This window comes from Bison bison, unplaced genomic scaffold (assembly GCF_000754665.1).
Source record: "Bison bison bison isolate TAMUID 2011002044 unplaced genomic scaffold, Bison_UMD1.0 scf7180017864384, whole genome shotgun sequence".
In the NCBI taxonomy this organism is placed as follows: Eukaryota; Metazoa; Chordata; class Mammalia; order Artiodactyla; family Bovidae; genus Bison; species Bison bison.
Window position 1 is genome coordinate 13,020,284 of NW_011494956.1, and position 15,705 is coordinate 13,035,988.

Genomic DNA, 15,705 nt, shown 5'->3' on the forward strand with positions numbered 1-15,705 from the left:
TCATGGAAAAAGCAAGAGAGTTCCAGAAAAACATCTATTTCTGCTTTATTGACTGTGCCAAAGCCTTTGACTGTGTGGATCACAATAAACTGTGGGAAATTCTGAAAGAGATGGGAATACCAGACCACCTGACCTGCCTCTTGAGAAATCTGTATGCAGGTCAGGAAGCAACAGTTAGAACTGGACATGGAACAACAGACTGTTTCCAAATAGGAAAAGAAATACGTCAAGGCTGTATATTGTCACCCTGCTTATTTAACTTCTATGCAGAGTACATCATGAGAAACGCTGGACTGGAAGAAACACAAGTTGGAATCAAGATTGCCGGGAGAAATATCAATAACCTCAGATATGCAGATGACACCACCCTTATGGCAGAAAGTGAAGAGGAACTAAAAAGCCTCTTGATGAAAGTGAAAGAGGAGAGTGAAAAAGTTGGCTTAAAGCTCAACATTCAGAAAACGAAGATCATGGCATCTGGTCCCATCATTTCATGGGAAATAGATGGGGAAACAGTGTAAACAGTGTCAGACTTTATTTTGGGGGCTCCAAAATCACTGCAGATGGTGACTGCAGCCATGAAATTAAAAGACGCTTACTCCTTGGAAGGAAAGTTATGACCAACCTAGATAGCATATTCAAAAGCAGAGACATTACTCTGCCAACAAAGGTCTGTCTAGTCAAGCCTATGGTTTTTCCTGTGGTCATGTATGGATGTGAGAGTTGGACTGTGAAGAAGGCTGAGGGCCGAAGAATTGATGCTTTTGAATTGTGGTGTTGGAGAAGACTCTTGAGAGTCCCTTGGACTGCAAGGAGATCCAACCAGTCCATTCTGAAGGAGATCAGCCCTGGGATTTCTTTGGAAGTACTGATGCTGAAGCTGAAACTCCAGTACTTTGGCCACCTCATGCGAAGAGTCAGCTCATTGGAAAAGACTCTGATGCTGGGAGGGATTGGGGGCAGAAGGTGAAGGGGATGACAGAGGATGAGATGGCTGGATGGCCTCACTGACTCGATGGACATGAGTCTGAGTGAACTCCAGGAGTTGGTGATGGACAGGGAGGCCTGGCATGCTGCAATTCATGGGGTCGCAAAGAGTCAGACATGACTGAGCAACTGAACTGAACTGAACTGAAGGGAATATTTCATGCAACGATGGGCACAATAAAGGACAGAAATGGTATGGACCTAACAGAAGCAGAAGATATTAAGAAGATGTGGCAAGAATACACTGTGGCAAGAAGAACTATACAAAAAAGATCTTCATGACTCAGATAACCACAATGGTGTGATCACTCACCTTGAGCCAGACATCCTGGAATGCAAAGTCAGGTGGGCCTTAGGAGGCATCACTAGTGGAGGTGATGGAATTCCAGTTGAGCTATTTCAAATCCTAAAAGATGATGCTGTGAAAGTGCTGCACTCAATATGCCAGCAAATTTGGAAAACTCAGCAGTGGCCACAGGACTGGAAAAGGTCAATTTTCATTTCAATCACAAAGAAAGGCAATGCCAAAGAATGTTCAGACTACCACACAATTGCACTCATCTCACAAGGTAGCAAAGTAATGCTCAAAATTCTTCAACAGTACATGAACCATAAACTTCCTGGAGTTCAAGCTGGATTTAGAAAAGGCAGAGGAACCAGAGATCAAATTGCCAACATCCATTGGATCATTGAAAAAGCAATAGAGTTCCAGAAAAACATCTGCTTTTTTATTGACTATGCCAAAGCCTTTGACTGTCTGGATAACAACAAAGTGTGGAAAATTCTTAGAGAGATGGGAATACTAGACCACCTGATGTGCCTCCTGAGAATTCTGTATTCAGGGCGAGAAGCAGCAGTAGAACTGAACATAAAACACTGGTTCCAAATAGGGAAAGGAGTACGTCAAGGCTGTATATTGTTACCCTGCTTATTTAACTTATATGCAGAGTACATCATGCAAAATGGTGGGCTGGGTGTAGCACAAGCTGGAATCAAGAATGCTTGGAGAAATATCAATAACCTCAGATATGCAGATGACACCACTCTTATGGCAGAAAGTGAAGAAGAACTAAAGAACCTCTTGATGAAAGTGAAAGAGGAGGGTGAAAAAGCTGGCTTAAAACTCAACATTCAGAAAACTAAGATCATGGCATCTGGTCCCATCACTTCATGGCAAATAGATGGGGAAACAATGGAAACAGTTTGAGAGACTTTATTTTTTTGGGCTCCAAAATCGCTGCAGATGGTAACTGCGGCCATGAAATTAAAAGACACTTGCTCCTTGGAAGAAAAGCTATGACCAACCTCGACAGCATATTAAAAAACAGAGACATTACTTTGCCAACAAAGGTCTGTCTAGTCAAAGCTATGGTTTTTCCAGTAGTCATATATGGATGTGAGAGTTGCACTATAGAGAAAGCTGAACGCTGAAGAATTGATGCTTTTGAACTGTGGTGTTAGACTCCCAGGAGATCCAACCAGTCAATTGTAAAGGAAATGAGTCCTGAATATTCACTGGAAGGACTGATGCTGAAGCTGAAACTCCAATACTTTGGCCACCTGATGCAAAGAACTGACTCATTTGAAAAGACCCTGATGGTGGGAAAGATTGAAGGTGGGAAGAAAAGGGGACAACAGAGGATGAGATGGTTGCATGGCATCACCGTCTTGATGGACATGAGTTTGAGTAAGCTCCGGGAGCTGGTGATGGACAGGGAAGCCTGGTGAGATCACAGAGTCGGACATGACTGAGTGAGTGGCCAAGAGGACTTAGGCCAAGGGGGACCTTCCAGTGCCCCATCCCTGTGGTGAGCCCCTGCCGACCCATGCCTGCAGGAGGCGCTCCAATACTAGCAGGTAGTTTTGGTTCCGTCTCCTGTGGGATCACTGCTCCTCTCCTCTGGGTTTTGGTGCATGCAAAATTTTGTTTATGCCTTCCAAGACTAGAGTCTCTGTTTCCCTCAGTCCTCTGGAAGGTCTACAGTCAAATCTCTCTGGCCCTCAAGGCCAGATTCCCTGGGGATTCCCAGTCCTTTGTCAGATCCCTAGGCTGGGAAACCTGATGTGGGGTTCAGAACCTTCACAGTAGTGTGAGAACTTCATTGGTATCACGGTCCAGGCTGTAGGTCACCCATCCAGCAGCTGTGAGAGTTGTTGTTATCATGATTGTGTCCCTTCTACCATCTCACTGAATTGGGAATCTGAGCTCTTGTTTGTGGAACATGAACTTCACAAACATGCAAACACAGTAGCAAGTGAATAGGATTTATTAAAGAGAAGGAAAGTACAAAGCTCTCAGCATAGGCACTGAGAGGGGGTAAAGAGTCTCCCAAAGGGTGGATATTACAGCAGTTTTATATCCTTACCAGTATTAATTTGTACATTTTTTGTTGGCTCCTGTCCTTAAAATACATCATTTTTAACCAATCAGTTTAAAGGTCACAATGTTTAATTTAACATCTTTATGACTTTTCTTGATCCTTGGATTAAATCACCATCCTTTTTCATGCCCCCTGGCCATTTTAAAATAGACTAGATGTATTGCCAACATCATCGAAAAGGTAAGAGAGTTTCAGAAAAACATCTACTTCTGCTTTATTGCCTTTGACTGTGTGGATCACAACAAACTGTGGAAAATTCTTAAAGAGATGGGAATACCAGACTACCTGACCTGCCTCTTGAGAAATCTGTATGCGGGTCAGGAAGTAATAGTTAGAATGGGACATGGAACAACAGACTGGTTCCAAATAGGGAAAGAAGTACGTCAAGGCTGTATATTGTCACCCTGCTTATTTAACTAAATGCAGAGTACATCATGAGAAATGGTGGGCTGAGTGAAGCACAAGCTGGAACCCAGATTGCTGGCAGAAATATCAATAACAGATATGCAGATGACACCACTCTTATGGTAGAAAGTGAAGAACTAAAGAGCCTCTTGATGAAAGTGAAAGATGAGAGTGAAAAACTTGGCTTAAAACTCAGCATTCAAACATGAAGATCATGGCATCTGGTCCCATGACTTCATGGCAAATAGATGGGGAAACAGTGGAAACAATGACAGACTTTGTTTTCTTGGGCTCCAAAATCACTGCAGATGGTGACTGCAGTCATGAGATTAAAAGACTCTTGCTCCTTGGAAGAAAAGTCATCACCAACCTAGACAGCACATTAAAAAGCAGAGACATTACTTTGCCAACAAAGGTCTGTCTAGTCAAGGCTATGGGTTTTTCAGTAGTCTTGTATGGATGTGAGAGTTGGACTAGAAAGAAAGTTGAGTGCTGAAGAATTGATGCTTTTGAAATGTGGTGTTGGAGAAGACTCTTGAGAGTCCCTTGGACTCCAAGGAGATCCAACCAGTCAGTCGTAAAGGAAATGAGTCCTGAATATTCATTGGAAGGACTGATGCTGAAGCTGAAACTCCAGTACTTTGGCTACCTGATGCAAAAAACTGTCTCATTTGAAAAGACCCTGATGGTGGGAAAGATTGAAGGTGGGAGGAGAAGGGGACGATGGAGGATGAGACGGTTGCATGGCATCACCGACTCAATGGATGTGAGTTTGAGTAAACTCTGGGAATTGGTGATGGACAGGCTTCCCTGGCGTGCTGCAGTTCATAGGGTCGCAAAGAGTTGGAAACGACTGAGACCAAACTGATCTGAATGGCCTTAAGATTAATGATCTCGGGTTGTTTTTTTCTCAGGCAAATGGATGGGAAGTTAATTACTGCTCTTCCCTGGATCCCACTGCTGATAGTTTTATCAGACCAAGGACACATTCCAGGAATTTGTGACAACAGGTATAGCTTCAGGCTAATGGAGTGAGATGTTTATTGAAAACAAAACCAAGGTCTCAGAGTCCTTCACTGACTGCCTAGCAATTTCTGTGTCATTCCTGTGGCTTCTTCTTTGTCTTTGGACATGGAGTTTCTTTTTTTGGTGGGTTCCAGTGTCCTTCTATTACCGAAAGGTGTGTGTTAGGGACCTGGCTGCTTGCCATTCAAAAGTCAGTAAATAGGCCAGGTCGGTGGAAAGGAAAGTTTGGTTTATTTCAGATGCTGGCAACTGGGGTGGGTGGCCCCCTCCCCCAAGCAGAGGGTGAGAGCTTTTATGGACAAAGTGTGTGTCTGGGAAAGATGCAGAACCAGTACAGTCATTTCTAATAGTCATCTTCCAAATGGTCATCAGTTGTCTGACTAGCATCATCTTGATTGTTTCAGGTATAGTTAATCTTCAGTTCCTGGGTGCACTTGTTCCCATTTCTTTGCATCAGTTCCCTGAATTGTGGCAGCTCATGTCCTGGGTAGTCTGTGGTCATCAAGTAGTTAACTTCTCCACCTGGTGTTTTGGTATCTATAAGACAGCTCACAGGATATGGCTCAGAATATTATCTTTAGCCCTTGAGAAAGAACTAAAGGTCCTTGACTCTGCTTAATGACTACATTATTATTACTTAGTTTCCTTAGACGGTTTTCCTTTGTTTCAGCATTTCTCACTTCTCTGATTAAACTTATTTTTTGACTAAAGTTTTCCGCAGGCAAAAGGCAGGCAGAGGACATGGTGCAGGGTGGGGAAGGACCATATGGTCCTGCTCTGCTCCACTCCTGTGGATAATTGTTCAACAACTAGTTGCAATTTTGGTGCTCTTGGAGGAGGAGACGAGCACACTTCCTTCTACTCTACCATCTTGAACTGGAAGTCTCGAGTTATTCCTTATAAAGCACTTAAAAACCGTGCCTATTGATAAATAACCCAGAGATATGAAAGTTTGGACAGCAAGTAAATGGTAGGTGGGAAATGCAGTTAGAAAGGTAGTTGGGAAACAGTTTATAGAAGTGTTTGAATATCTAAATTTTTATTGACGTATATTTGACTTACAGTATTATATTGGTTTTAGGGGTACAACATAGTGATTCAATATTTTTATACTTTACTGAATGATTACCACTATAAGTCTAGTTACCATCTGTCACCACACAAAGGTATTATAATTTTATTGACTGTGTTCTCAATGCTCTACATGACATCTTAGTGCTTATTTACTTTGTAACTGAAAGTTTGTACCTCTTAATCTCCCTCACCTGCTGTACTCATTCCTCCGCCCCGCTCCCCTCTGGCAATCACCAGTTTTTTCTGTGTATCCATAAGTCTGTTTCTGTTTTATGTTTGTTCACTTGTTTTGTTTTTTAGATTCCATACTAAGTGAGATCATACGGTATTTGTCTTTCTGTGTCTGACTTATTTCACTTAGCATAATACCCTCTATGCCCATCGATATTGTTGTAAATGGCAAGATTTCATTCTTTTTTATGGCTGAGTAATACATACATACATATATATATATATATATTTATCTCCTTTATCCATTCATACGTTGATGGACACTTAGGTTGCTTCCATATCTTGACTGCTGTAAATAATGCTCTAGTGCACACAGGAGTGCAGGTATCTTTTTGAATCAGTGCTTTTGTTTTCCTTAGAAAAATACCCAGAAGTGGAATTTCTGGACTGTATGGTAGTTCTATTTTTAATGTTTTGAAGACCCTCCTCCGCTGTTTTCCATAGAGTTGTACTAGTTTACAATCCCACCAACAGTGCTTGAGGGCTCACTTTTCTCTACTTGTTAACACTTGTTATTTCTTGTCTTCTTGATGATGGCCATTCTGACAGGTGTGAGGTGATATCTCACTGTAGTTTTAGTTTGCATTTCCCTGATGATGAGTGATTCTGAGCATCTTTTCATGTCATGCCACTCCCTTCTGGCCTGAAAAGTTTTATTGAAAAGTCAGCTCATAGTTTTATGTGAGTTGCCTCTACCTAACTAGTTGCTTACCTCTTGCCACTTTCAAGATTCTCTTGTTATCTTGAATGTTTTTCTTTTTTAAGTTTAATGTGTCTTGGTATGGAACTCTTTGGATTCGTCTTGTTTAGGACTCTTTGTGCTTCCAGGACTTGGCTGTCTGCTTTCTTTCACAGGCTAGGGAAGTTTTCAACTTTTATTTCTTCAAATAAATTCTCTTCCCTTTTCTCTCTCTTCTTCTGGGATCTTTATAATATGAATGTTAGTATATTTGATTTTGTCCCAGAGATCTCTTAAACTTCCCTCACTTAAAAGTTAAAAAAATTTTTATAATGTTTTGGCTGCCCTGGGTCTTTGTTGCTGCATGGCCGTTTCTCTCGTTGCAGTGAGCAGGCACTGCTCTCTGGTTGCGGTGCGTGGGCTTCTCACTGTAGTGGCTTCACTCATTGCTGAGCACTGGCTCTTGGGCGGGCCGACTTCAGTAGTTGTGTTTCCTGGTCTCTAGAGCACAGGCTTGATACTTGTGGCACATGGGCTTAGTTGTTCCTTGGCATGTGGGATCTTCTCAGACCAGGGATTGAACCCACATCTCTTGTACTGGCAGGCAGATTCTTTACCACTGAGCCACCAGGGAAGCCCTGCACTCACTTTAAAAAATTCATTCTTCTTTTCACCTTGGGTGATTTCCACTATTCTGTCTTGTAGTTCACGAATCCATTCATCTGTATCATCCAACCTACTGTTGATTCCTTCTAGTGTGGCAGTCCCCAACCTTTACAGCACCAGGAACTGGTTTCATGGAAGACAGTTTTCCTTGACTGGGTCGGGGGAATGGTTCAGGCAGTAATGTGAGTGATGGGGAACAGTAGATGAAGTTGCGTTAGATCGCCTGCCACTCACCTCCTGCTGTGCAGTCTGGTTCCTAACGGACTATGGATCAGTACTGGTCCACAATCTGGGGAGTTGGGGACCCCTGTTCTAGTATATATTTTATTTCAGTTGTTGAATTCTTCAGGTCTGTTTGGTTCTCCTTTATATTTTATAGCTCTTTGTTAAACTTCTCAATGTGTTCATGCATTCTTTTCCTGAGTTTGTGGAGCATCTTTATGATCATGATCTTAAATTCTTCATTGGGTAGATTGCGTATCTCCACTTGATTCTTTTGGGGTTTGATCTTGTTCCTTCATTTGAAACTCATTTCAAATGAGTTTTGAAATGAGTCTTCCTCATTTTGTCTAATTCTCTGTTTATTTCTTGTATTAGGTAGGTCAGGTTTTGTTTCCAGATCTTGGAGAAGTGGCATTACATAGGACATGTCCATGGAGCCTAGCACCGAACTCCCCCTGGTCACCAGAGCTATTTGCTCTAGGGGTGCCAGCTATGTGGGCTGAGTGGGCCTTTCTGTGTGGCTGGGCTAGCTGCTGTGAGTGTGCTGGTAGGCGTGGGTGGCCCTGCCTCCTATGGTGGCTGCCAGCCCCCTGGTGAGCAGGGGTGAGTCCTGGAACAGCTGGCTGTGGAGCTCAGGGCTAGTGGCAGCGCTCCCATATGCAAGCATGCAAGCCCTGCTGGCCTTCAGAGTCAGATGTTCTGGGAACTCATCTTCATGGTGCATGACCCCTGGGCTGGGAGCCATGAAGTGGGGCTCAGACCCCTTCTTCCTTGGGGAGAACCTCCGCAATTGTCCTTATCCTCTTGTTTGTGGTTCACTCACCCACTCCCCCCAATCCCTTTACCTAGCTTATGGTTTCTTCTTTATATCTTTAGTTGTGGAAAATCTTTTCTGCTAGTGTTCAGGTCATTCCTGTAAATAATTATTCCTGTAAATAGTTGTAATTTTGGTGTGTCTGTGGGAGGAGGTGAGCTGGGGTCTTCCTACTTCACCGTATTGCCCATACCTACTTGAATATCTTCTTAATGAATTTGGAATTAGCCCACAAGGAACACAGAACATCCCTTCCCGTATGGCTGAAGCTTAGTGGTGGCTGCCCCTTGTAAACAGGGCATGCACTCCCTATTTTGCCAGTCCCTGATGCTGCCTATGCCAACACTCCCTGCAGTGGTTCTCAGTCAGTTAGTCTGAAGATCTGCATTTCTAATGAGTTTCCGGTTGATGCTGATGCTGCTGGCCAGCAACCACACTTGAGAACCACAGCCCAGTTGTATCTTTTAAAATATTTATTTGGCTACACCTAGTTTTAGTGGTAGCACGTAGGATCTTCAGTCTTTGTTGCGGCGTGTGGAATCTACTTCCCTGGCCAGGGTTCGAACCTGGGCCCCCTGCATTGGGAGCATGGAGTCTTAGCCCCTGGACTACCAGGGAAGTCCCTGCCCAGTTACATCTTGGACACTAAGTTAGGGAATTAGTTGCCACTTATCATCAAACTTATGGTTTTTCTTATGCCTGGCATGTTTCCTACGTTTAACTAACATTACCTTCCTGGTCCTGATGGAATTTAGATTTTCTATTTCTGCTGCTGCTACTGCTGCTGCTAAGTCACTTCAGTCATGTCCGACTCTGTGCAACCCCATAGACGGGAGCCCACCAGGCTCCCCCATCCCTGGGATTCTCCAGGCAAGAACACTGGAGTGGGTTGCCATTTCCTTCTCCAATGCATGAAAGTGAAAAGTGAAAGTGAAGACACTCAGTCGTGTCCAACTTAGTGACTCCATGGACCGCAGCCTACCAGGCTCCTCCATCCATGGGATTTTCCAGGCAGGGGTACTGGAGTGGGTTGCCATTGGCCTTCTCCGTTGCTATTTCAGTATAATCAATTTTTTTTTAAGTCACACATTTGTGTCCAGCTCTCTGCAACCCCATGGACTTTAAAGTCCATGGAATTCTCCAGGCCAGAATACTGGAGTGGGTAGCCTATCCCTTCTCCAGCAGATCTTCCCAACCCAGGAATCGAACCGGGGTCTCCTGCATTGCAGGCGGATTCTTTACCAACTGAGCTATTAGGGAAGCCAGAATAATCAATATTGGAAGGTCAATCTAAAGATATCAAGAGATAGGCCTGTGAAAAACAGATTTGGGAGTGGCTGAAGCTTATGGTAGCTGAAGCTAAGGGTATGTGTGAGCTCATCCCCAGGGAGCATGTGCTGGGAGTGACAGGTGGGGGGTGAACAGCAGACTGTCACGGGGGCACGGCATACTCTGCCTTAAAGGAAGGGCAAAAAGATAGTAACTATTCAAGGGAGAGGCATTCAAAGAGGTGGGAGGCAAGCCGAGAGAGTGGCTGACGGAACTTTCTTGGCCTTATTATTAGAGAGGGGCTGTGGGCAGACATCTGAGGCCAAAGCTTAAATAGTTAAACAGCAAGTTCTCAGGTGAGCTCCTGGTCTGTGGGAGGACAGGAAGCAGGAGTCCTGTTACCCTCGCCCACAGCACGCCTGGTAACCTCTGTTGCTCCAAGGTACAGCTTGTTGTGGCAATTGTCTCTGAGGCTCTGGTGACAAGGTTGCAGCCAGCAGCTGAGCATGGTGAGTGTCATGTCACCTGCCTTCTTTTTTTAAAAAAATAATGTACCTTATTAAGAGAAACATGCTAGTCTCCTCATGGCCGTGGTTGGTATGCTTGTGGCTGGTTTTTTTTTTTTTCCTGGAGTTTGTGTTGAGGAGGAGTATCTGAGAAAGGGAAGCATGGGAGCTGAAATGGGAAAGGTGGGTCAGTGGCATCCAGGGGCAGCTTCAAGACCAGGCTAAGGGTTTGCACTGGGTCCTGTGGCAGCAAGGAGCTGTGTGCTAAGCTGCTGGGGTGAGGAATGGGGGGCAGCTGTGTGGTTAATGCATCTCCATGGCCCCAGTGCCTGGCACCAGGCCTGGCCAAGGTAGGCATGCTCTAAATGGGGGGAGGTTAAGTGAATGAGTGGATGAATTTGATGGATAAGGAGTGATGATCTGATCAAAGCAAAATTGTAGGACAGATAGCCTCAAGAATTGATGTAGGGCAGTTCAAAGTCCACAAGCTTTGGAGCCTGTGTGTGTGTGTGTGTGTGTGTTCAGTCATGTCTGACTCTTTGCAACCCCATGAACTGTAGCCTACCAGGCTCCTCTGTCCATGGAATTTTCCAGGCAAGAATACTGGAGTGGGTTGCCATTTCTTTCTCCAGTAGATCCTGCCTACCCAGGGATCGAACCCATGTCTCCTGTATTGCAGGTGGATTCTTTACCACTAAACTATCTGGGAAGCTCCTATATATATATATGTGTGTGTGTGTGTGTGTGTGTGTGTGTGTGTGTGTATACCCATACATATGTGAGATACACCGATCTCCTTTATTTTTACAAATTATTATTACATGTCATGTTAATATATTATTTAAACAGAAATGCATATATATGTGTGTATATATAGTCATTATTCTCTATCAGTACATAAAAGGCTGCCTTCTTATTAATAGCTGCGTAGTATTTCATGTATAGAGATACCTTACTTTGTACTTTCTTATAATTTTCTTGTACTTTACTATTACAAATAATACTACAATGACAAATTTTGCACAAGCACCTTTGCACACCTGTATGAGTTTATCTGTGGAATAAACTATAATTCTTAGTAATGGAATGTTCATTTTAAATTCCAGTTGCTATTGTAAAGTTACAAAGAGAACAATTTCTTTGTCTAACAAGAGAGTGGTGAGTAGAATCTGGGGCTTTTAACAACAAACTGGAGCTGTTTTCTAAACCATAAGGATTGGAAAAGAGACCATTGTGGACCGAACAAGATCTCTGTGCAGAGACCCAACTGCTGTCTTGAGCGCCACCTCATGGCAGAGGTGGACATCATTTCATTCACATCCCACTAAAGAAAACATGGTCATATGGGTCCACCTTACAGCCGGGGAGACTGGAAACTGTAGCCCATCCCATCCATTAAATTTTTGCAATTACCAGAGGAGAACCATTTAATGTCCACTGTTAAGTGGCTCTACCTCCCAAGGCAAAGTTACTGGACTTTATCCTGTGATCAGTATAGGGTTGCAGAAAGGCTTCCATATACATTTGACAGCTCCCTCCTGGCCCAGCCCTCTGGCAGGCACTCTTGCAGTGCACTTGGGCATGGTGGGGCGGGGGGAGGGGGTACACTGAGGACCTGCTGTGTGTCAGGCACTGGGCTGGGTGTTTTTCCTTCCTCATTCCTAACCACAGGCTTGCAGAGGAGGCACCATGATTCCCAGTACACATGGAGGCTTAATAATACAAAGGATCTTGCTCAAGGCTGAGGATCTGAACCCACATTTGTGTGTTATAAAGCCCACAGCTTGCTTTGGCCATGTCAGCACACACTGCACACTAAAGCTCCTGCTGTCCAGTATGGTACACGCAGCCACATGCGGCAGGCCTAACTTCGACTCTCTTCTCATTTTCCAGGCCCTCTCTCAGCTCCTGTGCCTGTTGCCGTGGCCTTGGTGGCACCCTTCCCCGGTGGCCAGCCCAGGGCTTCCCCCACCCATGCAGTCTCCCACCACCACTGCCCAGGGCCTCAGCGGCCCCCTCTTTGGGGCCTACACTCTCCCCACCTTCAAGTTCCAGCCTCGCCGTGAGAGTGTGGACTGGAGGCGCATCAGTGCCCTGGATGTGGACCGTGTGGCACGGGAGCTGGATGTGGCTACCCTGCAGGAGAACATCGCCGGTGTCACTTTCTGCAACCTGGACCGGGAGGTGTGCGGCCGCTGCGGGCAGCCCGTGGACCCAGTGCTGCTCAAGGTGCTGCGGCTGGCGCAGCTCAGCATCGAGTACCTGCTGCACTGCCAGGACTGCCTCAGCACCAGCGTGGCCCAGCTGGAGGCGCGGCTGCAGGCCAGCCTGGGCCAGCAGGAGCGTGGCCAGCAGGAGCTGGGCCGCCAGGCCGACGAGCTCAAGGGTGTGCGGGAGGAGAGCCGGCGGCGGCGCAAGATGATCAGTGCCCTGCAGCAGCTGCTCCTGCAGACAGGCGCCCACAGCTACCACACTGTGAGCACCTCTGTGGGGCGGGGACCCTGGGAGGGCTGTGCGCCCAGCCAGTGGCCACCTCTGTGGCAGTGCCGCCTGGGCCCCGAGGCAGCTGTGGCCATTCTCACTGGGGCTGGGAGCAGGTTTTAGAGATGCCGTTCATCACCAGAGAGCCCCCTGCAGTCTGGTTAGGTCTACAATGCATGTGGAGTTGTGTGGCAGGTGTGTATGAGTTCAGAGTATAGATGTCTTATGTGTTATGTCTCGTGTGTGCATGTGTGAACATACGTGTGTGTGAGTTTACAGATGGTGGGTAAACATACCTAAGGTGTGTATATGATTGCTTGGAAGGTTATGTCTGTGAATGGGTGTGCATGTGTGTATGTAGAATGTGTGGCATATAACACACTTACGTAAAATGTGCATGTAAAGATACACTTTTGTCGCATGTGTGGATGTATGAAGGGTGTGTATGTGTGTAGAGGCCTAAGTGTGTATGTGTGAAGGCTTTGTGTGTGTGTAGAGGTGTGATGTGATAAACATGTATAAGAGATGTGTGAGGGTATGTGTGAAATCAGTGTGTGACAAGGAACTGGTGAAGACAAGCCTGTTCTGGAAAAGTGATCCCATTAGTCAACCAAGTGACAGCTTATCACTCAAAGTGGCATTTGAGCATTTGCGTCTCTTTCCATGAAAAGTGTAGATTGGGATCAGTTGCCCTTTAATGAATTGTTGGTGGCTAGATCCTCTGGCAGGCTCTGAGGATGAAGGCATCAATCATGCTGGTTCAGATTTTTCAGAAATTCACATAGTAAGGGTGACTGGACAGAAAGAATCACTAAGATATGATGTTAGTGACTAGAATGGTAATTGATGCAATTAATACAATGTTAATTATGATAAAAGGGTCAGACCTTTTCCAGTAGTAAATTACAAAACAGCAGTTTAACCTGGCTTAGGCCAATAAGGAATTTATTGGTTTATGGATTATGGTGGACTCAGATAATGGCACCAGAATCTGGTTTCTCTCTCTGCAGCTCTTGGCAATTCTTTGTCAGTGTGGATTCCATTCTCAGAAAGAGTCTGTCTGTGTGGTAGCAAGTTGGCCACTGCAATGCCAGTACTTCATTTTCCCTAGGTTCAGAGCTGGCATGGCAGAGGGCCGTGTTTGGTGCCTGGTTTGTGAATGTGCTGCTTGCGGTGGGAAAGGGGAAGTAGGGAAGTGGGGGAGGAGGGGAAAATTATGGAAAATATCAAATGTATACAAAAGTAGAGAGAATAATATAACGAACCTTCATCTGCATACTACCTAGCCCAATAGTTTTCAACTCATGGCCAATGTTGTTGCATTCGTTCCCCTACATGCTTCCCCCCACCCCTGGATTATTTTGAAGTGTATCAGTCATATGACTTTATCTGTAAATATTTCACTTTGTATCTCTGAAAGGCAAGGACTCCCGCTTTTAAACATAAGCATAATACCATCATCATGCCCTGAAAAACCAACAAAAATTCCTTAGTATCATCAAATGCCTAGTTTTTGTTCATAGCTCCCTACAGCACTGGTAGTGTTTTAAAGCTCAGAAAATAAATATTTTGAAGGGGCTGTATAAAAAATATATATGTGTATTTAATGGCTAAGTGGTAAAGTATCCGCCAGCAATGCAGGAGATGCAGGTTTGACCCCTGGGTTGGGAAGATTTCCTGGAGAAGGAAGTGGCAGCCCACTACAGTATTCTTGTCTGGAAAATCCCATGGACAGAGGTACCTGGGGGGCAACAGCTCATAGGGTTGCAAAAGAGTTGGACATGAGTTAGCAACTAAACAACAGCAGCATATATATATATGATATATATATGTTTTATATATGTATATATGTATACACATATGATATGTATATATATGTTTTATATATGTATATATGTATACACATATGATATGTATATATGTTTTATATATGTATATATGTATACACATATGATATGTATATATATGTTTTATATATGTATATATGTATACACATATGATATGGATATGTATATATATGTTTTATATATGTATATATGTATACACATATGATATGGATATGTATATATATGTTTTGTATATGTATATATGTATACATATATGATATGTATATGTATATATATATGATTTGCATCACTACATTACTTTGTAAATCAAACTTTTCATTTGTGAAGCAGCCCAGGGTTCCGAAGGAATGGGAGTGTTGATAGAGGGAGAATCATCCCAGGATGACTCAGGTGAGCTGATCCTGCACTTCCCACTGCTTCCCTCTGTGTAGTGCCACCTGTGTGACAAGACCTTCATGAACGCCACCTTTCTCCGGGGTCACATCCAGCGCAGGCACGCAGGCATGGTGGAAGGCGGTGAGTGGAAGGGCCTGGGCTTCTCTAGAAGGCTGGGAGGTAAGGGCCCTTTAGAGTCACTCAGTCTGTCCCATTCACAGTCAAGAACACTGAGACTCAGAGAGGAAACACTGACCATGGTCACATGGTATAAGGGACAGAACAAAGCCTGGACGCTGCCTGTCTGACTCCCAGCCCAGCTCAGCTGGTGGAGGGCGTGTACAAAGGTCAGAACCTCATCATCCAGTCGAGGAGCTGGTGATCCCACCATCCACGTGGAGGGATCCCACAGCGGGTAGGAACGTTTCTGACCCCATGTTTAGAGAAAAAGGTCTGGGAGTCAGACAGGTAGGTTCCAGCCTTCACTTTGTCCCCTTCTCTTATGTGACCATGGTTAGGGTGGTTTCTCTCTCCGAATCTCAGTGTCCTTGCCTGTGACTGGGGCAGTTAGACACAGTGACTTGGACGGGCCCTTACCTCCCAGCCTTCTGTGAATCTGGTGCTGACTGTGAGTAAGCCTAACTGGGCCTAAGGAGCAGTCAGACCAGTTCTTTGACTTTTTAATGTACATGAATTCATTATGATTTAATCACTGTCATTTTACTGTTTCAAATTCTAAAAC

At 44.6% G+C, this 15,705-nt stretch overlaps 1 protein-coding gene across 4 annotated transcripts in view; it reads left to right on the forward strand.

Annotated features, from left to right (window-relative positions):
• Nucleotides 1-15,705, forward strand: part of DZIP1L (DAZ interacting zinc finger protein 1-like) — a 57,689-nt gene that overhangs the window by 10,029 nt on the left and 31,955 nt on the right. For 3 of the 4 annotated variants that reach the window (XM_010858236.1, XM_010858237.1, XM_010858239.1), the window contains exons 1-3: nucleotides 9,694-10,263; nucleotides 12,154-12,735; nucleotides 15,020-15,104. In XM_010858236.1, coding sequence (XP_010856538.1) covers nucleotides 10,261-10,263; nucleotides 12,154-12,735; nucleotides 15,020-15,104 — 670 coding nt within the window. In that variant the 5' untranslated portion in view covers nucleotides 9,694-10,260. Of the gene's footprint in view, nucleotides 1-9,693; nucleotides 10,264-12,153; nucleotides 12,736-15,019; nucleotides 15,105-15,705 lie in introns of those variants that run through there. The other variant, XM_010858238.1, reaches the window with a different exon arrangement.